Below are 26,764 nucleotides of genomic sequence, written 5' to 3' on the forward strand. Positions count from 1 at the left end.
GCCAAGTAAAGACTCTCCAGGCTGGATGCCCTGCCAAACAGCCTCCGTGCAAGCAAACCTCCCCCCCTCCCAATGTCTCTCCTGTCAGCTCAGTCCAAAAGGACTAAGAATGGGCAAGTCTCTGCCCTTGCCTCAGGCATCTTCTACTGACCAAATGGCTAGTATTTTGTCTGTCAAATGTACAGGCAGGCAGGGACAGAGAGGCTCTGGTCTGTGCTATCGTCATGAATGAAGTATATCGCATGTTTCCATCCCCTATCTCCTGTTTCACCTATATGTCAGGAAAAACCTTTGGAATAATCCTCATTCCTGTCTCCATATATCCATATATCTGTCTAAGATATCTGCATTCTTACACCTATGCCAGACCTATCAAGGTTCATCCTGCCGCACAATAAGAAACATCACCTCTTTTGTCTGGCACCAGGGAAATGCCAGGCCACTCTATTGTTCCACAATAGAGACTCCCAGCCAACCATCCAGCCCCTGGCTTAATCCCATCATAGCTATTGTTAAAGCAGATTCTGCCACTCTGAAAGCTCATTGGTTACACCTGAATTATGCTCAGTCTGGTACCACACCTCCATGGACTCCTTATGGGTTTAGAAAGTCTCTTGTTCTCACCTGAGAACAGCCCCCAAGGCGTTCCATTGGTCTGCATTGTTTTCCAATGTCTATATCCATCAGAGCACATGGCCTCAGACTTTGTGTGTCTGCCCCTGATACCAACTGGCAGTTCACCCCTAAATCTTTGGTTTGAGCCATAATCCCATCTCCATGGATCCCTAAACGTCTGGACAGGTTGTATCACCCCATAACTGGCCCCTCTATTCGTTATCAATCACCTCTGCTTTCTTAGTTCTATATTGCTTGCTCTTTTTGAATGTTTAGTGTGCTCGTAATTAGGGAAATTCTTCAATAAAAACCTATTTAATTTACTCTTCAATTCTGGAGTTTTCCTACTGTGCTGGACCTTGGTATACAAGTGGTGTGCGATTCCTGTACTCCTCTGGCCTATCCTGCCACATAGCTAATTTCCCCAAACAACAAGGCAGTTTAATGGTGGAGAATGCAGGCACACGCTGTATGTCTGAAGCGTGTGAGTTCAGTAATGCAGACGCAGATGGTTTCAGTCCTAAACTCCAATTTAAAAGTGTGAGTGAAGTTCTTGTGTGTTTGGCTTTAAAGAGCAGAAATCTTTTGTGGGTGGTCTGCTCCCCATTCACCTCCTTCAGCTAGTATTGGCTAGACATCCCAGCTATTCCATCAGATTGTGGTTTGTCAAGATCCTGAAGTATAGTCTGATCTCCAGTGGTCGATACTGTGAAGCCCTGGGAACCATATCTCATTAGATTTCCTTGCTGTTATTTTTGGTAAAATATCTGGTTGGGTTGGATAGGAAGAAGTCTCCTCATTTTCCCCAAATCTGCAATTTGTTCCCTTTAGGCTGGACACTGCCCCTTTAAATTCTGAGCAGATTCTGGTAAAATAAATTTTATTTAGCTAACTTTCAATTAAGGCAGCACAGGAAAGATCCTCTGTGACTGGCCATATTTAAGTTCCTTTTTTCCTCCCCCCAGTGAGCTGTAGAGTTCTCACAGGGTCCCTGCTCAAGTCTTAGGAAACTTGAACCTCCCCAATACCCCACGAACTGTAGAATTCCCCATGACTGGGTCTTCTCAAGTCTTAGAATCCTTGTGCAGGCTTTTTACCCTTGGTTTTAGAAATACGAAATGCAGGCCTTCAAACCACTTATAGTCAATAACCTTCCCCCCCATCCAGGGTGGGATGGGAAAGTCCTGTAAATGAAGCCCAGCACCCCAGCGATCAGGATAAAACTCTACCTGTAGGAATCCCTGTGCAGCTATCGATGGATGGCAGGCCACTGTGCCTTTTCTTTGAGACAGAGAAGTCTCCTATTTAGAGTCCCCACGGGTTGCTCCTGCTGGTGGAAGGAAATTTATTGGAGTGAGAGGCTCCCTAGGGTTTATTAGTTTATCCTTGGTCTGAGGAGTAGGTACCCCTCCCATCCAAAAAACAGAAATTCTGAGTGTGATCAAGGTTCTTTTACCCCTCTTGCCTATCCTGCTGCATAGCTAACTTCCCCAAACAACAAGGCAGGCCATTAGCAGTAACACCATCATCAGTTATATTTTTAATCACTTCATTTATACCCCAACTTTTTCCACAGGGTGACCAAAGCATCTTAAAATTATTGTCCTTGCCTCCTTTTTATCATCACAACAACTTTGTGAGGTAGGTTGGTTGAAAATATGTTACTGCCCCAAAATCACCCAGTGAGCTGCACCATACCAGCTTTCATAGCCTGGCTGCTGTTGGAGAGTAGCAAGCAACTAGGCCTAGGTGAATCCTGCAAGTTGGGTTGTATCAAGTCACCCACTGGTTGCTGTCAGGCTTGGTCCAATGAGTTATTTATTAGATTTATACTCCCCCCCCAGAGGGAGTTCTTCCTCAAAGGCCAGAAGAACCTTGGAAAAAAGCCCACTCTCCCAGCCTTTGACTTACAGAGACCAAGCCTGGAATATTGTGGTTGCCTGGCAACAGCCACTGAAGGCATCCATTTCCTAAAGTTACAGGCACTCCTTTTACCATTTTGTGTTTTTTTAACCCTCCATTATTTTTTTTCAGATTTTTCTGCAAACCTGGGACATGTTTCAGGTTTGCAGAAAGAACTGTGTTGTCCTTTCTCAACTCCTATCACTGGATTTAAGTATTCTAAGATCTGGGAACTTTGCTTTTAGAATATACAAGCTGAAACCCGAAATGACTTGCAGGAGGCATATCCCTAAAAGCTGATTATGATGTCAAATTGATTGGCACAGTCATAAGACAATACAAAAACCAAAAAGAACTGTGAAAAAGTGATGCTTAATAAATTTCTTTAAAGAATCAATTATACAAAAAGTGAACAATAATATGCATAATAATAGAAAAATGACCAGAATGTCTTGCCGTTTCGAAGATAGATCTTCTTCCGAACAAAGATGTGAGACAAATACTGTCTCTCAGTAATTCATTTCCTCTGGTGATGTTTCAAAGATATCAATGATGATTTTCAATGTTCATAATAGCTGTAATATCTAATGGAGCCTACCATGGGCTATTGGTATTGTAATGCCTAGGCTCTACCCCTCAAATGTAATTCCCAGGCTCTACCCCTCAAATCTACAGGTATTTCCCAACCCAGAGGTGGCAACCCTGTAACTGGCTATGGAACCGCTTCCCAGATCCTTGGAACCCAGAAGACATGGCATAGGAGGAGATGCCTTTCTACCTTAGCTGCCACTGCATAGCCCCAAATCAACGTAAGTTAGAGGTGGAGGGAACCATACCTGTTACCACGAGGCTGTCCTCCCATACTACCCACTTGGGGCGGCAAAATGACTTGAGACAGCTCTGCCTTATAGCTAAGCAGGAAATAAACATGGCTTGCCTCCATCTATTTCCCCCTTCTCTCTGCCGCCCCACCAGCCACAGCCGGGACACTCACCTGGAGCTTCCTTCTAGAGCTCGTTGTATTTCTTCCCACAATGGACCTTACTCCTAGTAGGATATAAATCTAAAAATGGCACAGGAAAACAAATAGCACATGATACCTTACATTTTCTTCTAAATGACATCCCCACAACAATGCAGCAGTTCTTTATAAGAAAAGCTGTAACTTTATGTATTGCCACTGGTGCATGAAGCAGCACAAAAGTGACTGAGATACCAAACCTTAGCTGCTAGTAAAGTAGGTTTTGTTGCCTTCAGGATGTACTTCCAGCCTAGAACAACATGATAAAACATGTATGCACAACATTATAATATGTGTGCAGCTCCTCAAATAAAGCTAGGGCACTGAGGTGCTAGCATGGCAGTGTTCTGACCCCACTGAAAGTTCAGGGGAGAGTCATTAATAATTGGCATCCCCTGGCCCCAGACATTTCTCCATTGCATCCCAGGGGCTTACATAGAAGCAAACTGTCATTGAGCCATGGAGATATTCTCTCACAGAATGGAAACATACAACTCACAGAAAAGAAATAGAGGCATTATCCACATACAACAAAATCAAAATCCCCTGAAAAAGCAACAAAATTATGGGCACCACAGAAGTGGTGGGCTTATTTGTGAGAATATTCAATAAAGGCTGTTTGTGTGTGTGTTTAAAGAGCACAAAATGGATCTTCTAGACCAGGGATCCCTAGCTTTACTGAGCCTGTTGGGCACTTCTGAAATTTGAAGAAGTAGTAGGTATCACTACAAAATGGTTGCCATGGGGGATGAGACCCGTCACAAAACACTACAGGGTTCCAAGCCAAGTATCCTCTTACAATGCAGACAGTTGTTTTCGAATGGATAGTCCCCACAGACAAAACGTTGATGCCTCTTGAGTTATGAAGCACGACCTCCTCCAATAAGCTGGAGAAAAGCCAGAATTATTTCTTGGCTTTGGAGGAGGAGACTATTTGGAAAAGCAGCAAACGGGCACCAGGAAACCCATCAGTGCGCACCATGGTGCCCAGGGACATCACACATCGGTGATGGAAATAGAACAGCCTCATTTTACCACCTTTTCCCCTTTAAAAATAATTTTCCATTAATCTTTTATAAGTTATATAGAGTGAGAAGGTAGCAATTACAAAAGTATATTGACTCAACCACACTGCATTTTTATAAACGTTTTTATTTTTACATTTTTAGAAAAGCAACTGGGTTGGATCCTACCAGCTTTTCATCTGGTGAAAGATGGAGGAGGTGTGCCTTTTGACCTCCAAAAAGCCTGGACTGCAGATCACGGGCTATGCATGGACAAACGCCATGTAGGACAGGGGCTTCACAGAGATGAGGGGAGTTGGGTGAGGTTGAGTGAAAAATCTGGTAGGATCCAGCTCTAGGCATGTACACACTCATTGGGATATGTGGTCTCTGGACAATGTCTACATTACAGACCACTGAAAGAGTAAAAAATGAAACAAGTGTGGTATAAAAACAACTGAAATGCTTTAGGACAATTATGTTTTGATTCCTGAGGCACTCTGTGGCCTCAGGGAAGGCTCCATTTCATAGCTGAAAGCTAACAGGAAAGTCAAACCAACCAGCGTGTTAGGTGCAGGAAATAAACCTCTTTCTGCAACTAGAAGACCACCATATATTAGAAGTACAGGATCAGAAACTTGAAGCAAGAACAGTGTAAACTCAGAGCTGACCTCTCCTGCAGGAGACAGGTCAAAAGAAGAGAGCTCAGCCCTGACCTGGATAGCTCAGGCAAGTCTTATCTCATCAGATCTCAGAAGCTAAGCAGGGCTGACCCTGGTAAGTAATTAGAAGGGAGACCTACAAGGAATACCAGGGCTCAGGAACACAGAGGCAGGCTATCAAGCCACCTCTCCGAAAAATGTCCATGTACCCCAGTAGGAGGTTGCCAGAAGTTGCCATGATGTCCAGGCATGCAAGCACAAACACACACATAACCCACACACGCACAAAAAAGAGAGAACAGAGCTCAGACATATCAGAAACTGGCATAAGTGAAAATGATGAGAATCCAGTCAGAATTATTTCTGGAACTCCTGCAAAAATAGAACCTGTTAAGAACAAGGAAATTAATTCTGATCAAGCAACACAAGGGAATGTTAGCACAGAGCGAGGGGGGGGGGAAGAACCACAGCAGCAGCTGGGGCAGAGAATACTCATCAAAAGATGGAAAAGAAAAGGGACGAGATGGGACAGTCAACCCCTCCCAAACCCTGAAGAGGATGTCCCCCCAAGTCTGAGTCTCAGGGTACCATGGCAAAAAACACTGAAGCTAGTAAACCGTCTGGCAGGGGACAGAAAAGGCCAGCACCAAGTCAAGAAGGACCCGGGGGGGTCAGAGGTAAGTAAGGCCAAAGCAACAAAACAGCAGGACACAGCAAAAAAAGCAGTATCAGCACAGAGACAGATTGATCTACAAAGGTAAAAAGAAAATGTGCCCACTGGCAGTGTTCCCTCCAAGCTGATTTAGTGTGAGCTAGCTCAGCTTTTTAGCCCCCAGCTCACATATTTTTGTCTTAGGTCAGGAAGGATGGCTCTAGAGCAAACTAATTTATGCAGGAGCCAAATCACTCACTCACAACTTTAATGCCAGTAGCTCACAAAGTAGAATTTTTGCTCACAAGACTCCACAGCTTAGAGGAAACATTGCCCACTGGGGAAGGAAAGGAGGGCCCAATCCAGGCATGCAAAAACCAAGAAACTTCCTATATAGGAACTGAAAATATTTCAACACTTGGCTTTCAGCTCTAAAGACAGAAGGAAAACTCTGCTTCCCTTTCAGTTGAAATTAATCTTCCGAAACTCTTGAGAGGCTAAAAGCATCTGTACTTACTTCCTCAGGGACTTTTTTTAATGAAAAGTCAATAATTAAGCAAATTGCTTAACACTTGATTCCAGTTCCTGCATATCTGGAGTTTAGAAGTGTTTTACTCCATTAATATTCATGCTGAATTTTTAAAAGAAAGACAGAGGGAGGTCCCTACAAAAACACTAAAAATGCTCAGATCTAGAACCAGATTTTGCCCACCTTTTTATGAGAAGCAGAAGCCTACTGAATGAGGTTTTAAACAAAGACCCAAGGAAGATACCTGGATTCTTCTTTGCTTTACTTTTGGAGACTCTTATGTTTCAACCTACTTTCCAGGGGTCATTTCGTAGAAAAAGAGCTAGGGGAACTCATTAGCATAACTCATTAGCATATGCCACACCCCCTGACATCAGGGGCCCGGCGGTGGACCTGCAAGGCCAGCGGGAGTGTGAGGAAGCCCCGCCAAGGCCCTCCCTGGCCCCAGGCAGGCAGGGGTGGGGAGAGGCGGGGAGGAAGCAACTTACCCTCCCTCTTCTCCTGCCTCCTCCTGGCTGAATGAGGGCTGGAAGCGGGGTGGCCGGAAGCAGTTGGTGGGGCTTTGTCATGTGGCCCACCCCCCTGCACCTCACCCGGGGGAACTGTGTCCCCCCGCGTTCCCCCCCAAAATGACCTCTGCTACTTTCTATCAAAAATAAGGTGTACAGATTTTGGTTCTTGCTACAAAAAGTCACACAGTGGCAATTTTATCAGAGTAGGAGAATAATCACTTGATGATTTATTTAAAGTAGACATTCCCCCCCCCCCTATTTTAGTTTAATATAATTTACAGTAAATGCATATATTATTGTTTGTTTTATAAAAACATATATCACTTCTGTTTACTCCTGTGGTTCTCTTGGAATATTCTAAATTTTAATGGAGTAAAGACAGCCCGGTATTTGATTTTGTTTGTTACCAGATTTTTATTATTGATATAAAAAAATCAATTTTTAAAAATAGTTGGACTTCAGCAGCTTTGTAAGGAACGTTTGGAAATGTTTAGGATTCCTCTCAGTTTTAAACATTGTGCTGATTGAAAATAAGTCTGTTTCACATTTTTGTCTTCCTGTTCCAGCTAATTTTAATGTTTTACTTAGAAGACATCAATATTAATTTTCCTGGCATTGTTTGGCACACAGTGTACACTTTTATGTACACATCATATTTAATTCTGTTGCATAAAATAAATGCTTCTAGATGTCACATGGTAACCCCTCCCTCTTGTTTTCACATGATGCAGAGGCATACTTGTATTTGCTGCTGAGTTTATATAAGAGAGTGCAGCCAGTCACAACTCCTTTCTGTATTCACACCTGACATGTTCAGACGTACAGTCAACACATCACAGACAAGCACCTACAAGTGTCATGGGTGCTAATGCAACAGATTCTATTTGCCAGTCAGAATTCCAATTCTCTCTCCAGTGGTCAAGAACAAAGCAGGTGAACCTTCCATTGCTGCATATTTGGCAATTCTTCCTCAGATTCAGAAGCTAGCAGCTGCTTATCCCCAGCACAATACTGTACTGGAATAAATTCCATTTTGGAAAAAAATAATGGCTATGCTAAATGGCAGACTGAAGTAATAGGTATCCTTAAATGGCGCAGTGCATAATGATGGACTACGAAAGGCTTTTTAATAAAATCCAGTAAAACCTTTTTATGGCGCTGCATCTCATACTACTGTCTTAGCACTAAATTGCGCAATCACTTTAGGAAAGCATGCCAGAAAATTAATCTTCACCACCTGGACAGGAGACTTAATAGATAGCAAAAGAGGAGACAACAGATAGGAGAAGATGATACCGAGAAGATCTGAAAGGAAGTGGGAAGTTGAGCCAAGACCTGGGAAGAACCCAGGGGACAAGAAAACCAGTCCACCAATACTGTCACTTGCTTTGGAGATGGTAACTAGTTCACACTGAACTGAAAACTGTTTGAAGCTTGATATGAAAAGGACACTAACATACCTACAACAACCCAAAATGGAAATATGCATTGCACACACTTTGATATGTGCTTGTCTGTAGCTGATCAACTGTGCAGTCTTCTCTTTATAAATACAATGGAAACGGAATACATGAGACTTGTACACTCACTAAACATACCCAAATGAAATAAGTTACTGCCTGCCATTTGTTTCTACTTCCATTGTAAAACAGACCATTAACTCATTCTCATGCCAGTTTTCTTTTCTGATGGACAAGAAGGTTGGCGTATCAGTGGAGGAGTCAACACTACTGGTAAATATCATGGGCTACAGCTAAAATAACCTCATACAGATTAAGGGCAGGCTGGGCCATGCAACAAAGACAGAAGGTTGCTTTCCTAAGAGGTTAGCGATGAGTTCCACGGCAATAAGTGTTCAGTAGCAAAATGTTTTCTATTATGTATGCCTGAAGACTCTCTCTCTCTCTCTCTCTCTCTCTGTGTATTCATCCAAGTGTAATCTCTCTGGAATAAATAAATATTTCCCTCACATTTTGGTAGACCCATGGAGAGGAAAGAATATATTTTGGTGTAGTACAGAAACAGCTGCTTTGTCGTTCTTTTTTTAAAAAATGTTGTCCCCTGTTGAAGCCTAAATGGGGCATTCATCTCTGTATCCTCCTTCCATGTTACTTCCTGGGATGTTTATTCAAGGCCATATACTTTTCATTGTACTTTTCATTGTACTGGATTCCAGCACCCAATTTGCCTTGCTGCAAATTTTTACAAGCTTCCAATGTTGGGGAAACTTTTCAGTTTTTCAGGGAAGTCATCCTTGTACAAGACTGGATCTGCTCGGTGCTCCACCACTTTCAGAGGCATGGTCCCAAAGACAGAGGCAAACTTGTTAATGCACTCAGACCTAGAAAAGAAACAAATGCATTGCTTAGTAATGAAACTGTCCCGTTTTATGCACAGGTTACCTATGGACTACTTGCTATTCATCTTACAATAACTTGACTTTTTCTCACATTCTGGAAAATCTTTTATCCACAAAAAAATGGGGAAAAAATAAGAGACAAATATCAGAGAGGCAATTATAGAATCATAGAGTTGGAAGAGATCTCCAGGGTCATCTAGTCCAGCCCCCTGCACTATGCAGAAAATTCACAAATATCTCCCCACCACCACCCCCAGTGACTGCTGTTTCATGCCCAGAAGATAACAAAAATACTCCAGGATCTCCAGGCAAACTGGCCTGGAGAAAAATAGCTTCCTGACCCCAAAGTGGCAATCAGTATTCCCTGGGCATGTAAAAAGGGCCACAAGAACAATAAGTGTTAGTAAATTGTAGCAAGCACAACAAAGAGTCCAGTGGCATCTTAGAGATGAGCAAATTTACTATGACAGAAATCTGTGCATGTTAGAGGCCAGTCTGTCAGGTGTAGGAAGCAGGCAAAGGAGCCTCACATGCTATATGGATCTTGGAAAAAGATTTGAAGTTATTTGACTGAAGCATTAATCACAGCAAAGGCGAAAGGGATGCTGTCAGCTGCACATGTGCACAGGGAGGTCAAAGCTTCTCTATTCTTTCCCTCCAGAATTCCAGGCATTCTTAAAGCAATGTAGACATGCTGCAAACCAGGGTGGATTAACTGCCAACATATCTCTTAAAGGGCTACTGTCAGGTCAAATTGTGTTCAGTACAGGGCCTACAAAAATAAGCATGTATGAAATCGAAGGCAAAAAGAAATATTCCTCAATTTAATTTTTTAATACATTGGAGACCGTTTTTTCCTCCTTAAAATAAACAAGCATTCAACTTATGGTGTCTGTGGTACTGATTGTACTTGAAAGCTTAATATACAACATTTTTGAAAATCCAAAACCTGAAATTGACAGGTTTATTTTCATTGTCCAAGCTGAGTGAAATTAAAGTATCCATATTTTTGTAAAACAAATCCTCTTCAACATACAATGCTGTCAGGAATAAGCAGCAGAACGATTTAATTTTAAAGAATGTAACTGTTAGAACTCCAGTATCTATGAGAGTGAAAACAAGTGAGCGAGGGTGTGTGTGTGTGATAGGAGAGGTAAAGAGTTTGAGTGAACGTATGAGTAAAGAGTATGGAATCATTTCGATGTAGTACAGAAACCCTGTACTATAGTTTCAATGCCCATGGAGGCAGCTGGAGTTCCTAAACCGGATTCATAATATGATTCTTCTTTCTCTCCCTGTTTTGGACTGGTCACACTATTAACAGGACCTATTTGTCCTACAAACAAGTTGGCACCTTCAGCTGATGGACTGATGCTCTAGACAGTATTTCAAGTGTGCATCTTTTACCTCACTCCCCCCATGCACTCCGTCCTGACTCTCTCTAGGTAAGTGAAAGGGGTAACACCCTCCCCCCACCTGAACTATTAGTACAAAATAGTTGAGGCAGTTTTGTGATGGAAGATATCTTAATGGGATGATGAAAGAAAAAAGGAGAGGAAGGACATGATGACTGCAATTAATGGAATAATATGTTGAGGAAGGCAAGCAATACTTTCTGCAGTTCATCTAGAGCTATGGAGGGCACTACTGTCCCTTTTCCAAGGCTACAAAGTTTGATCTTACTTATTCTGCTCGCTGCACTGAAGGAAGTTCCATTACTCAGCTCAGCAGCACTACAGGAACCACCCTTTTCTTGCTCACCTCTATGGTAGCAGTAATGTGCCTAATGTTTTCAAGAATTCCTAATGAGCATCAGGACTAGAAATTTGGTTTTTCAAACATTTTAGGATACAAATTGTGTACAAGCTCTTCCACTTCAGTAAAATCACTAATCAATTGGACAGAATGGGATAACTATTCTATACAAATTTACTTTAGGTACGCTGTAGACAAGGAACACGCCAGCATTTCCATGAACATTAACGATACAGACAAGTAATATCTGTAAACCTGAGTACTGGAACAACCAGAATGCAATGTATACCTTTGAGCAGATTCAATACCATCTAACTGAAAATGAAATAGCAAAAAGTCTTCATCTTTCAGACTTCCTATATTAATAGGGATTTGACTCTGACAGCTGGAGATTTGTTTTTGCCTTGTCCTGCTTATCAAAATTAAAAACAGTTACGAGATTAGGTCAGTGGCTCCCAAACTTTTTGGCCACTTGCTGGGTTCCACAAACTCATCCCCAGTGCTCACTACCCTATAAAGAGTATTATTCAGAATAGCAGTTTGCACAATCCACTATGGAAGATAATAACAATAAAATTCAAAACAGTAACAATTAATTGCACATTTATTCAAAATCCAGTTAAAACTTTTTAGTTTAATTCATTCATCAAAATTGATGGACAAAGTCTGATAGTCATTTAGCAAGAATCCTAGATACCACATTTAGTAACTACTTCACTGTTGAGTAAATTTATTAATGTGCTGGATGGGCTTGATGAAGTGATAGCAGTTTCCCAATGTCGGGTTTAAAATCACTTTGGGTTAGTCATCTGGAGTAAATTTCTTTGTTTGAAGAGAAGTTGGATGACCACACTAAAACCACGTTCCACCAAATATGATGTTGGAAATGCAAGAAGGAACTTCTTAGCCACTGTCCATAGTGCAGGACAGCAATCAAAAATCTCCTTTGTAACCAAAACCCTTGGTACAATTTCTTAAAATTTGGCTTCAGCGCAGTCATTTTATAGCTCAATTAGTTCTTTGTCCATTACCCCAGCTTCCTTAGTATCTGAAAACGGAACTACAAATCTTTGATCTCTATCAAAAGAAAATCCTCAGATCTTCATGAAGCATATTCGAATGGTCACAAAAAACTTGCAGATTGTCATCTTGTATCCCACATTTCTCTTCTAGCTCAGACAGGTTTGGAAATTGGTATAGCTCATGACAGCCTATATTGTGTTTGAATTGAGTTAACTTTGAAATAAATGTAAAGATGATAGATTTGGTCTTAATCAGATTGACCTCATTTCCTTGCAACTGCAAATTCATTTCATCGAACTTTGCAAATAGATCTGATAAATAAGCAATATCATGCCGGATCCCTTTGAATTCATTACTGAGCAAAGCATCTGTGTCTTCATAAAACTCCACAACAGTGTCAAAAAGGTCATAAAAGTGTCTCAAATAGCCAATGAATCTCAGTATGAAGCAAAAATGTTCAATATCTTCATCACTCTCAACAGACAACTTCCGGAATAGTCGATCATTGAGAGCATGGGCTTTAATTTTATTCATTGCAGTAATGACAGTATGTACTGACTTGTGCAGGTGATCACTGAGGTTTTTTGCATCCAGATGATGGCGATGAATGACAAAGTAAATGGTAAAGACATCTGGCGCTGCTTTTTTTCAAGTAAGCAACACACCCAGAGTAGCAACCAGTCACTGATGGTACTCCATCAATTGCACAAGAATGTCAGTATGCGGAATTTCCTTCTCTTTGAAGAACTATTCAACAACACAAAATATTGACTCCCCTTTAGTATCTTTTTAGTTGCCTTGCAAATAATAATTCTTGAGCCAAACTTTAATCTTTTATAAAGAGCACATAAGCAAGAAACAAAGATCCATTTTTGTTGGCAAAGTTCACTTATTCAGCTGTAATGCGAATTCTGTAGTCCTGAGTATGCTGTACAATGTATCTTTCACATTTTCAGCCATTTCATCTATGCATCTTTGCACTGAATTGTTGCTGAGAGGAACTGTCTTAATTATATCGTGTGCTGACTCATGCAAAACAGTACTCAGAGCCTCACTAACTGCTGGTAGGATGAGTTATTTACCAATTGTATGCGGCTTTCCAGACATAGCAATCGGCAATTAAATGTTGTATGATGCATGCAAACCATCAGTGTTTTATCATGAAACAATTGCAAAACATGCTTGACAGTGTTATCAGCTTCTGAAAATTGCAGGAGGTGACAAAAATAACATATAGCTAAAAATGCACTTCATAATCAACAGGTTCAGTAACTAAGAACAAAAGAAAATAAACACCACATTAAATATTATTATGTTAATTACTTACGGCAAAAACTTGAAAAATTATAAAGAGACAAAAACACACGCAGTAATGACAGTTTCTCAAAACACAGTATGCTGCCGTGCCAAGAGTTCTGGTGATGTATTTACTAAAAATTCCCACAGTTTCCATCAGATTTCAGCAATATGCAGGGGCAGAAACTTGGGAGTGCCATTTGCCAGCATCTATGCTCTAGACTGGTCAATCATAAATAAGTGAACAATGTAGTCGAACGGACCCACCTCCAGTGCATGCGTGCCCTCTCCTTGCCTCTTAGCACCCCCCAGGTAATCTCACCCCCTGGGGGGGGGGTGATACCGCTCACTTTGGGAACCACTGGTTTAGAGGATGTTACTCCATTTGAAAAGCACTCAGTTCTTCCTTTGATTTAGGCACACAGTAACAGTATTTGAAACCCCATAGAAATATGATAGGGTTCATTTCACATTTAAAGTTTCTGAGTAATTTATCACCTTCCTTTGGAAACTATTCCATAGCATAAGATATCATGATTAAGGCATATTTCCTGATAGCTTTTACAGAATTTAATCCCCTTCTTCACAATAGGCTCTCTTGTGCTGTTCTAAGTAATTTATCACCATGCTTGGTGTTTACATTCATACCTACCAAGGCAACCTTACAACTATTTAGCATTTTTAAAAAATGCAGGCTATTTTTTTTCATAATCTCATCTCATAAATTAATCCTTCCTAAAACCTGGGTCTTTATCTGTTTCAGCAGAGATCTCTCAGAAAAGAGAGTGCTGGAAATGGGAAGTGCACAAATAAATGCAAAATTCCTGTTGTGACATAGCCAATGCATTAGTATTATGACAGATGCACTTCAGACATTTAATGACATATCATATTTTTCCTTTTGACCTGATGGCCCTTCCCCCCCAAACTGCAGAGCCCTGAAATATGATGACATTACCATATCACATGCAACTTGTTTTTACCACCTCTAGTAAAAGCCTTCTGTGGCATGACCTTCCCACCTGTCTCTCATTCACATGTAAAGCATTCATTTCAAATTACTTCTCATACTTTTCCCCCTTGGGGAATATATGGGCTTGATAGCAAAGGCCTATGGAAATACCCACATAGCAGAGCATAAGCACCCTTAAAGTCTATTTTGGAAGGAAGCATGATTTGCTCTTCACATTCAAATGGACTCATCCATGAAGCATGTACAGGAGATACCAGAAGGCCATATAGAATAGTGCATTATATTTGAATAGCTATTGGTAATATTTCACTCTCAGTGTTTTCAAATTAACAAAAAACAAAACCTGTATCTTCTATTCTTATTCAGAGGCAAGTATCAGTTCTGTGGGACTTAATTCCCAGTGAGTATGCTTAAGACTGCAGCTCTGGGCAATGAAAAAATCATGTTCTTGGAGCTGAAAGCAATACAAGGAAAGTGAAAAGCATATCTACTAAGTTTCAGAAACAACTTCTAGACACTTGACAATCCTGACTGCATAAATGTTTACTATCACTCAAATATTTCCCCCAGATTTTGGTTATGGCTATACTGAATCAGCTACAATACCAGCTGATTCCTTAAGCTGCTGTTCTAATTACTGACGGTCAAATGATTTTCCTTTTATAAATATTTCATTCCTAGTAAATTGTCATTTCAGCAAGTCATCCTTTTTGAAACAATATTTGTGTTTTTAGTATGTTTCCCCATTAAACATAAAGATAACCAAATTAATTCCTAAGCATCTATCGGTTTAAAATGTAATACACATATAACATATAATACATAAATATACTAAAAACACAGTATAAAATACACACACACAAGTAGAACTGCTGCACCAGGGAACAGAACACATTTTCGTAACCTTGCTGAGATGTAATTCAAAAGAAATGATAGGAAACTCCACTGTGCTAAAACTGTCATGGTAGACAAGAACTGTGTAACAGAATTTTGTAAATGCAGCCTTCATTCTAACTTCAAAAAAACAAAAATGGAAATGGTAGTGAGGCAAAGGAGAGGCACTCACCTTTCCACCATATGTGTCTGGTCTAGCGACAATCCATCTATGGCTGTGCATTCTGGACACTTAAATTTCTTTCTGGGGGTCACCTGTACAAAGTCAGGATAACACTGTCAATAATACACACAGTAATCCCCTTTCTCAGAAAAGCAGTACAACACTCCTTGCACTTATCTGTAGTGTGTAAGTCAAACCCTTGAAAAAGGTGGGGTGAAACATCAATACCATTTGGTTCCATCAGGCCCAGATGACTGCAAAGCTTACAAAGGTCCAATAAAAAAAGCTGGAGGTGGAGTAAGTTTGCCTGCTATATGTGGAAAGTGGTGGCGTTGACAAGCTCCTTAATTCCTGTTTAATGACTGTTTTCTCACTGCCAAGGTCCCTGTATAAACACTATTTGTTCTTGCAACCATAAGAGCGGTGAAACACAGCTTCCTCATATTTCACAGTAACCTTAATCCAACAGACACACTTTGCTCACTTGAGTTATTAGCTAACTGGCAAACTCTGTGAGGCTCTCTTGACCGCATTGAGGTGCCAAATTACTCTGCAGTGCCCGTGCACAGTTCAGATACTCTCACAGCAAACACACATGCTTTATCTTCTAAAGACTTTTCTCCAAAACACAGTCATCAGCCCGGGTAAATGATGATGGACAGGCAGGAAAGCAGACCTTGCTAATTGAAGTAATGCCAGGAGGCCTCTAAATCTCGTTCTGAGTTGACATGCTTTGAAATGAGCAGACAAAGTGAACATCCAGGCCAAAAAATGTGTTGAAAACATGTCAGGAAATTAATTCAGGGGTAAAAGTTCATTTAAAAACTGATCTTGCAATTAACATTCTTGCAATTAGCATTCCTATAAATCAGCTATTGCTGGTTATTATAGGCATGGATAGATTGGGTTGTGATTTTTTTACCTCCTGGTACAGTCCCCCCCCCCCACAAACACATTCAGTTTAACCTATTTACTTGCTTTCCCCCATTTGTCTGGTCAAAATGACTGCCCTCAAGCAATTGCACAACCCTTCCCCCCTACTACCCTAGGCAGCAAAGAGATTTCAAGGCTTGGGTCCCAAGGACAACAGAAAGGGTATCATTTCAAGGAGTAAATAAAAAGAGGTGCCCATATTGCCATGAATCATGGCATACTGATGGGACAAGACCCAAAGTGAACCTCATTACAATAAGACTCAAGTGCTGTTTGTCAACATAGCCAAACAGAGATTAAGAGTTAGCCTGTGTTTTGGAGGAGACTGAGCTCAGTTTAAAGTGTCAGTTACCATAAATGGTTTGGGACCTGGGAATTTAAAAGATCGTCTGCTTCTATATGTGAGCTTGTCCATCAATAAAGGTAGTTGACAAAGTCTTTGGTCTGTATGCCTTCATCTTCTAAGATAATGTGGATAACCATAAGAGAGAGGGTTTTTTTCTGTTATGGCCCTAGAGTCTAGAATCTGAAATTCTCTCCCCTTACATCTGCCTGACATTACGCTTCCCTCCTCCCGACCCCCCCCCCCCACCTACTCTTCTTAGGGATTAAATGAAAACTGCTTCCTGTGTGATTCAGTATTGGTTTTACTATTATGCTGCTAATTATCTTTTTAATGTATTCTTATGCCATTTATTGTATCACTGTTTTATTGCTGATCTTAATTGTTACTGTGAAATACCCTTTATTCATGTTAATAATTTTGGATGTTGCTTCAGAAGCTGATGTGGACTAGAATCTAACCAGATCTATATTTTAACAAACAGAATGACATTCGGACACATATACAATTAAGACTTTGTGGCATTGCCACCTTACAGAGACAACAGTCAAAGGAAGGCTCACCTTAATTACAGCTTTCCCAGTAACATTAGCTACAAGAAAATTCATGGCAATGTCTTCACAATTCATGTGAGCGTCCACCCAGTTCTTGATGTCTCCAGGCATTTTGTATGTGTACAAGTAATTAAAATACTGCAGAATGAAAAAGAGTTAAAACATGTGTTGTATATACACTTAGCATGGAGGCAAGCCTTTCAGATCACTGGAACTGACAGTTTAGAATTGGAATGGGGTCCTGGGATAGGTATGCTTTACTGCAAACCTCTTCAGTGCAAAACCTGCTGAAATTAATGTAAGTGCATGAAAACAAGCAATTGCACACCTGTGCTCTTATGCTGTTGTTGTTGTTCAGTTGCACAGTCTAGTCCGACTCTTCACGACCCCATGGACCACATCACGCCAGGCTCTCCTGTCTTCCACCATCCTCTGGAGTTTGCTTAATTTCATGTTTGTTGCCTCGATAACACTATCTAACCATCTCATCCTTTGCCGTCCCCTTCTTCTTTTACCTTCATTCTTTCCCACCATCAGGGTCTTCCCCAGCGAATGCTCCCTTCTCATTTGGTGGCCAAAGTATTTGCGCTTCAGCTTCAGTATCTGGCCTTCCAGGAAACAGTCAGGGTTGATTTCTTTTAAGATTGACTGACTTGATCTCCTTGCAGTCGAAGGGATTCTCAAGAGTCTTCTCCAGCGCCATAATTCGTAAGCACCTATTCTTTGGCACTTGGCCTTCCTTATAGTCCAACTCTCGCAGCCATACAGTACTACTGGGAATACCATTGCTTTGACCATACGGACTTTTGTTAACAGGATGATGTCTCTACTTTTTATTATGTTGCCTAAGTTTGCCATAGCTTTCCTCCTAAGGAGCAAGCGTGTTTTAATTTCATGGCTGCAGTCACCGCCTGCAGTGATCTTGGATCCCAGGAATGTGAAGTCTGTCACTGCTTCCATGTCTTCCCCTTCTATTTGCCAAGAAGTGATGGAGTTGGATGCCATGATCTTAGTTTGTTTAATGTTGAGTTTCAAGCCAACTTCTGCACTCTCCTCTTTCACCCTGAGCAAGAGGCTCTTGAGGTCCTCTTCACTTTCTGCCATTAGAGTGGTATCGTCTGCATATCTGAGATTGTTGATATTTTTCCCGGTAATCTTAATTCTGGCTTGTGATTCATCCAGGCCGGCATTTCGCATGATGTACTCTGCATATAAATTAAATAACCAGGGTGACAATATACATCTTTGTTGTACTGCTTTTCCTATGCTAAACCAATCAGTTGCTCCATATCCGGTTCTGCCACTTCTTGACCCTTATACAGGTTTCTCAGGAGACATGTGAGGTGGTCTGGTACTCCCATCTCTTTAAGGACTTGCCACAATTTGTTGTGATCCACACAATCAAAGGCTTTAGCATAGTCAATGAAGCAGAAGTAGATTTTTTTTGTGGTACTCCCCCGCTTTCTCCATAATCCAGCGAATGTTGGCAAGTTGATCTCTCGTTCCTCTACCTCTTTGAAACCCAGCTTGTACCTCTGGCAGTTCTCTATCTACGTACTATTGAAGCTTAGCTTGTAGGATCTTGAGCACGACCTTGCTAGCATGTAAAATGAGTGCAATTGTGGAATAGTTTGAACATTCCTTGGCATTGCCCTTCTTTGGGATTGGAATGTAAACCAAGCTTTTCCAATTCTGTGGCCACTGTTCTGTTTTCCAAATTTGCTGACATTTTGAGTGCAGTACTTTAACATCATCATCTTTTAAGACTTTGAATAGCTCAGCTGGGATACCATCACCTCCACTAGCTTTGTTGTTAGTAATGCTTTCTAAGGCCCAATTGACTTCACACTGCAGGATGTCTGGCTCGAGGTCTGTGATTACACCGTCGTGGTTGTCAAGGACATTGAGGTCCTTCTTGTACAGTTCTTCCGTGTATTCTTGCCATCTTTTCCTAATCTCCTCTGCTTCTGTTAAGTCCCTGTTTTTGTCCTTTATCATGGCCAGCTTTGCACAGAACATTCCCTTGATTTCTTCAATTTTCTTGAAGAGATGTCTAGTCCTTCCCATTCTATTGTTTTCCTCTATTACTTTGCATTGTTCATACAGGAAGGCCTTCTTATCTCTCCTTGCTGTTCTCTGGAAAGCCACATTCAGTTGGGTAAATGTTTCCTTTTCACCTTTGCCTTTTGCTTTTCTTCTTTCCTCTGCTATCTGTAAAGCCTCATTAGACAGGCACTTTGCTTTCTTGCATTTCTTTTTGTTTGGGATGGTGCTGATTGCTGCCTCTTGTACACTGTCACGAACCTCCGTCCATAGTTCTTCAGGCACTCTATCAAATCTAGACCCTTGAATCTATTCTTCACCTCTACTGTATATTCATCAGGGATGCGATCTAAGTAAAACCTGAATGGCCTCGTGGTTTTCCCAACTTTCTTCAGTTTAAGCCTGAATTTTGCAATGAGTAGCTCATGATCTGAGCCACAGTCAGCTCCACGTCTTGTTTTTACTGACTGTATAGAGCTTCTCCATCTTTGACTGCAAATGATATAATCAATCTGATTTCGGTGTTGCCCATCTGGTGATGTCCATGTATAGAGTCGCCTCTTAGGTTGTTGGAAGAGGGTGTTTGCTATGACCAGCATGTTCTCTTGACAAAACTCTGTTAGCCTTTGCCCTGCTTCATTTTGTTCCCCAAGGCCAAACTTGTCTGTTATTCCGTTTACCTTTTGACTTCCTACTTTAGCATTCCAGTCCCCTATGATGAGGAGGACATCTTCTTTTGGTGTTAGCTCTAGGAGGTGTTGTACGTCTTCATAGAACTGGCCCACTTCAGCCTCTTATGCATCAGTGGTTGGGGCATAGACTTGAATTACTGTGATGTTGAATGGTTTGCCTTGGATTCGGACCGAGATCATTCTGTCGTTTTTGAGATTGTATCCCATTACTGCCTTTCGCACTGTCTTGTTGACTATAAAGACCACACCATTTTTTCCACGGGATTCTTGGCCACAGTAGTAGATATGATGATCTTCTGAGTTAAATTCACTCATTCCCGTCCACTTTAATCCACTGATTATGCTACTTGCAATCATTTCAGAATGGATTGCAAAGGAAAGATGTCCAGTGTTTCATACCCACCATTTATTTTATTTCCATACTGTTTGCCCCTTTCAGTAACTTAGAGCTTATTTCTCATATACATCTTAAAAAAGACAACTCTCTTTCCCACATCAAGTCATAAACTGAGCTTGCTGAACCAGCCATACAGATAATAAAAGATGCAATCATAATCTCTTTCCCCCTTTTCACACATTCCACACCCATAGTTTTGGCAAACTATTTCTCGGAACTGAAACTTGCCAGATGGCTGAATCCAAGGAACCATGGAAGTAGTTCCACATGCTCACAGGAGCTTTGGGTCTAAGGTATACTACCACCTCAAGAATACCACATATCAAAGTTATTTTGAAGCTGAGGAGGATCTTGAAGTGGAATAGGGGTTTGCCATTCAAAAGCAAAAAATGGCAATGTATGTGCACACTTTACTATCTTGTGATATTATACCTCGAGTACAAACACATATACCAAGTGTCATCATTATTAGCTTTGAGGACATCCTCTGCATCCACATATTCCTTACAGATCAGCTGATAATTATTAAAATTGTACCATGCTGCAACTAATGAGTGCAAAGAGAAATGTGTGAGAAAGGTGTATCATGAAATGCTGTAGGGTGATTACACTCTGGCATTTCACCAGAGGGTCCCTCTCACCATTGGGAAGTGGCTCTCTCTGGATCAGATTGCTTCTCCCAGTTATAAGAGGAAGTGAAAGGTTCCTGCCACCCTCCCAAGCCTCTATTACTCATACTGGCACAAAAAGCTCCCTCTGCCAGCTTCCTGAAAATATGAAGCCACCATTTCAGAACTATGCTATGTGCTTCCCAGTTTTTCTTTATGTTGTATTTTACCTTGTGGTAAAAAGCTGCTCCTGTGAGCACCATTGAGACTTCATTGGTCCACTCCGACTCATATTTCCATTTATTTGTCTCATGGTCCCACAAATGCAGGCGACCAGGGTACCCAACTAGTCTGTCAGGGAATTCTCTCCATACCTGCAGAGAACAATTATGTGATGTTTGTATTCACTGGAAAAACAGACACTTTCATGTTTAATAAGACTATAAATATAATATTTTACTGTTAGAAATAAATATTTTGAGGGATGACCCCTGCCTGCCTAAGGATACAATATCTAGAATGGGTGCAAATCCAAACTCCCTTGGCTTTCCTTCTTTCCTTCCCAAGTTCATTGCCTTCATTCCCTACAGAGTCTTCAGGTAACCAACCTCTACTTATAAGGCAATTCTTGAACAGTGTAAGGCACCCTGGCTTTCTCATCAAATTCCTCTACTTGCTCTTGAGAGAACAGTGAGTGTGCCCTGCCATTCCAGAACCACTTCTCTGGTCTCTACAGTGAACATCTGGCCACCTTTCTGTCACCAGGGAAATAGGTTTGCTTCATCCACTGCTCCCTAGCGGCAGCATTTGGATTCCCTGCTCCTACGCTATGGGGGCAGACCTAAAAAGTTATTTTGCATACGTGTGCAGGCATGCACACATAATTACTCAACACAGTCACACTATAATTGTCTTCTTATGTCCCAGAGGTCAGAAATAAACGCCAACACTCACTGGCAAAATAACTTTAAATGCATGGGGGGAGGGGCTTTCATTGGCAGAATGCCACAGGCAATTAAAGCAAAGTATGTGTGGTGTAGTGATTAAAGTGCTGGACTAGGATCTGGGAAAGCCAGGTTGGAATCCCTACTCTGCCATGGAAGATTGCTGGGTAATCTTTGGTCAGTCACACAGTCTCAGCCTAACCTACCACAAAGGGTTGTTGTGAGGATAAAATGGAGAGGAGAAAAATGCAAGCCACTCTGGGTCCCCCTGGGGAGAAAGGCAGGATAACAATGAATAAATGAGCATGAATAGGCTGCAGGACAGAAGAAAATTTATAGAAACATACTGTGGACTACAAATAATTATAACAGCATTATGTCCAACCCCAGAAACATCTAGAAATGGGACAAATATACTTTTGGCACAGGATATCTGGTACAGTCCTGCTCCCCTGGTGCATATGAAATGGACTTTAGGCACCTAATTTCTGAGGAAAGACTGAGATAATATTTTTCCCCAACCATTTTGAGTTTATCATCAACATATGGCAGAAACCACAGGGAATTGTGGCATCAAAAGTTGTTTCACATGACTTGCTCAAAGACTATTGTGCATATGGCTGCCAAAATGCCTGGATGTTGATAAAACCAAGTTAGTCTCAGCATGATTCAGTCCCTTCAGATAATCTCTAGAACTAATGATTCCAAAGGAACAAAGACTGTACAATGAAAATACTTGGTCGCTCAATCTAGCCCATTCAGTTTTGAATAAGTATACTCAAAATAGTCCTAAGTATATTTTGAGTCCTGTTTCACACACAATTTTCTTGCATGGAAAATTTTGCAAAGCAAAACATGTTTTTCTCCCTCTGCTTTGGTAGAAGCAGTCCTCTCCAGAGCAGCCTTTAGAAGTTTTTTGTATACAATGTATATTTAAATATGTAATAGAACTCCTAGCACCTTGAACATGTACATAGCACTGGTACACTTGGAGAACTGGGAAGAGCTGTGGCTCTTTGTAGAGTGTGTACTTCATGGCAAAACCCATATTGGTGGCTGTGTGTGAAACTCTATAGCTGCAATATATTATTGTGAACCCAAGTCAATGTAGTAACTTCACTATGTCAAGAAGCTTCAGACTGTCATCTTTATGGCATCTAACTTTTTTAAAAAATCAATTGTTTTCTTGAGTCATGTTAAGCAGCCAACCAAACCCCTTTCATTTATCTTGCAAGATAAAAGATGTCTTCATATACCAGTCTTTTCTGACAGTCTATTTTACTTTCTCAATTTCTTTTCTTAATTTCCATATGCTCCCAGAACTTCAGTTTTAAAGTAACTGTTTTTCATTTACTCCTGTGAATCCTCAGTGACTGTGTCATAATATCACACTTGTAGCAAGTGAAAAATATTCTTGTGACACAGCAATCTGAACCAATCAATCTTCAGGAAACATGTGTAGACACAAATAACTCCTTAATTTGATCTTTGCTTTTAAAACGAAAACATGTTTCTGTAGACATGGATCTTTAACACAAAAATGAATGGAAAATAATGCTTACTTTAATGCTTAGACTTTGGGGGAAGACAAATGCTTTTATCAGAAAGTTAACACTTTTTAAATGGAAAAACATAAAATGTAACTGTTTTGATATGAAATATATTGCTATTAGGTGTAGCTAAATTATTTGGCGAGTCAATGTACACCTCCTCTATCATTAAACAGGAATTGAGTTAGAAACCAAAGCTTGATATTTATAGTTTTTTAGTGCTCTATAAAAGGTGCTTTGGTGAAGCTATCATTACATGAATAGTTTCTTTGCCCATGCCTTGGTCTTGGCAGCTGGATACAATCAGGATGCTATTCCTATCACTTCATTACTCTGCCACTGACTACCAGATCAAAACACAGGCTGACAAGAGCACGGACAAGTCATCATTAATACACCCTGAGGTTCTATATACTGCTGGCTGCATTACTCAGTGGACACATTCCCCAAGGTGTTCAGTTTGAAAGGAAGTATTTCAAGAAATCAGTAGTAGAGACTGTGCTTAGCCCCTACAAAACAGGGTAAAGAGTTTTTTTTTAATGTACTTTCTCTGTTTCTTTTCTTGTTCTTTATTGCTGTAATTTATACGTCTTTGTGTAGATCTAGCTAACTATAATACTTTGATAAAATTAAGTAATAACTTTAATCCCCTCAAATACTGTACTGGGTGTGGGCATTTACCTTTGTCAGAAGTACTGCAACTGGCACCAGACAACACATATTTATCTACACTTCATGGACAATGTGGCAATTATATCCATCCACCTGCCCATCACTGTTTCCTTCAGTAAGCACCATAGAATATGAAGAGGTCCTTTGTCTATAAGAACTCAGGGTACATTTTCTCAGGGTGCCCTGTTCACACTTCCTTTGGACTGCTGCTCCACATAGGGCAGAAGCACAGAGCAAGCCATGGAGGAGGTCTAGTGCTAAATTTCCATAGCACCTGGATTCCATTTTGTCTCACTAGCTGTCCTGCACCCTTCAATTTGGAACCCGAAATTCCACTGAGATTATGATTTCTTGCATCTATCACTTACTGCATAATGTGCTAAAGACAGAACTTGAACCCAGGCAAAGCAAAGCCACACCAGAAGCTGGGAGAAGCAGTTGGGACATTGCTGTTTTATTTTTAAGGAAAGGAGGGTTTGAAAAGGACAGTTGCCTAAGAGAACAGAGAGCTCAGGGGAGAAGGAAGAGAGCATGTCATAGAGTGAAAATAAGCAATCCCAGCTGGGAAGAACAGACTTGCTGACTAGTAGCTTGTATTGCGTGAGTAACTGAAAAATCCAATAGTGTCCTCAATGTGTGCATGAGAGTGAGAAACTGGAACAAGACTACCATGTTACCCAGGAAAGAGGATGGAGAGAAAGAAGACAGCCAAGTTATAGCAAAAGCATTCCAACATTTAGCATTGCTAAAATTCTTTCCAGAAATTACACGTATAAACTTGGTTAAGTTACTGTCATTTAGACATATGTCTTCTGCATCATTATTACTGCCTTACTTACAAATAGATTTCAAAAGTTTCCTGAAGTATTGATCATTGCTGCCTTGCTTTCTGTCCCGTAGCACTCATAATGATGGAGAACAAATGAGGGAAACTCTTAAGCAGCTAGTACCTGCCAATGGTCCTAAGTAACTTAAATAACTCTTAAATCGTCTTCCTATCCCCAGTAATGAAGGAATATGGCTAGAACGCAGATCCTCCTATGGGGGCAGAAGGGTTGCTTATTTCTGCCTTGTGGCGCAAAAAACAGATGCTCAATAAAGGCACCCCATTCCTAATCTAAATTGCTGGAGATTTTCTATTCCTTGGCTCAATCATTAACCAAAAGGGATACTGCAACCAAGAATTCAGAAAGTGATTGAGACTGGGGATGGCAGCCATGAAGGAACTAGAAAAGATTCTTAAGTCTAAGGATGTGTCACTGGTAATCAAGATCAAGTTAATTCATTCCATGGTATTCCTCATTACTATGTATGGAAGTGAAAGTTGAACAATGAAGCTGCCAGGAAGAAAGTTGATTAATTTGAAATGTGGTGTTGGAGGAGAGGTTTACGGATATCATGGGCCACCAAAGAGACACATAAGTGGGTTCTAGATCAAATCAAGCCTGAACTCTCCCAAGAAGCTAAAATGACTGAGGCTATCGTACTTTGGACACATTATGAGAAGACGAGTCACTCGAAAAGGCAACAGTGCTAGGAAAAGCTGAAGGCAGCAGGAAAGGAGGAAGATCCAACGTAAGATGGATTGACTCAAAAAAAGCCATGAACCTCAGTCTGCAAGACCTGAATAAGGCTGTTAATGGCAGGACATTAATTCATAGGGTTGCCATAAATTGGTAGTGACTTGACAGCATTTAATACACGCACACACTCCTAATCTCCAAACCACAGTTTGGAATGCAATGCCTGAATTGAGCTAGAATGTATTCAACCAATAAGAAAGGGGAGGGGTGAAAACTTCAGCTTAAAGTGGGGATGACAATGACTCAAGTCTTAGTCACTTCAGTGCAGCACCAAACAGTGTCCACATATATAAGCGAATATATTCTTGTAATCACTGAGCACAGCATATATAGCATACTGGCTATTTAAAAAAGTATATTCAGCAAATAGATGTGATACATATGGCTAAAACCTGGGACTCATACAGGTCACAGTGCTTGCTTATTTTTAAAACTGCGTCAGAAGAATGGCAACCTTTGAAAGCCACTGACTGAATTTTTAAGAGCAGTAGAACACACACCAGTAGCAGGCTAAACATTTTCCAAACCTAGCTGAAGCACTTTGGCAGTACACCATGACTGACTTATTTTTCTATGAATACACAGGAAAAAGGTACACCAAGTCAAAGCTTATAAAAGAAGAAGAAGAGAAATCTCCTTGTTCAGCCATTAATAGGCACATTTCATGTCATCACCACACAACCTAAATAATGAAGCTTTATACGTGAAACATGATTTTACACAGTTATTAGGTAAAGGTAAAGGATTCGGTTGCTCGAAAGCAGTTGAATCCGACTCTTGGGGGCGGTGCTCATCTCCGTTTCCAAGCTGAAGAGCCAGCGCTGTCCGAAGATGTTTCTGTAGTAATGTGGCCGGCATGACTAAACACCAAGTTATTACTATTTGCCAATGGCATACCAAGTCAGAAAGTTAAGTGACTTGCTTTTCACAGCACATAAAAACTAGATTGGCAACTCCAATACCACCGAGACCCTCTCAGTCATGGCGGCAACCCTTTGGAACTCTCTCCCCAGGGAGATTTGTCTGTTCCTCTTCTGCTGCTGCCTTCCTCCAGCAGGTGAAGACCTCGTTGTTTTGTTCGGCAT

The 26,764-nt window shown here is 40.9% G+C and overlaps 1 protein-coding gene across 1 annotated transcript in view; it reads right to left on the reverse strand.

The window, feature by feature from the left end:
- Window positions 1–6,962: 6,962 nt before the first annotated feature.
- The window catches only part of EXT2 (exostosin glycosyltransferase 2), a 125,451-nt gene continuing 105,649 nt past the window's right edge, over window positions 6,963–26,764 (reverse strand). Inside the window, exons 11-14 of the mRNA XM_015425727.1 lie at window positions 21,161–21,304; window positions 17,200–17,328; window positions 15,370–15,452; window positions 6,963–9,238 (exon numbers count right to left, since the gene is read on the reverse strand). Coding sequence (XP_015281213.1) covers window positions 9,100–9,238; window positions 15,370–15,452; window positions 17,200–17,328; window positions 21,161–21,304 — 495 coding nt within the window. The 3' untranslated portion in view covers window positions 6,963–9,099. The remainder of the gene's footprint in view (window positions 9,239–15,369; window positions 15,453–17,199; window positions 17,329–21,160; window positions 21,305–26,764) is intronic.

This window comes from Gekko japonicus, unplaced genomic scaffold (assembly GCF_001447785.1).
Source record: "Gekko japonicus isolate JY-2015 unplaced genomic scaffold, Gekko_japonicus_V1.1 scaffold1611, whole genome shotgun sequence".
Classification (NCBI taxonomy): Eukaryota; Metazoa; Chordata; class Lepidosauria; order Squamata; family Gekkonidae; genus Gekko; species Gekko japonicus.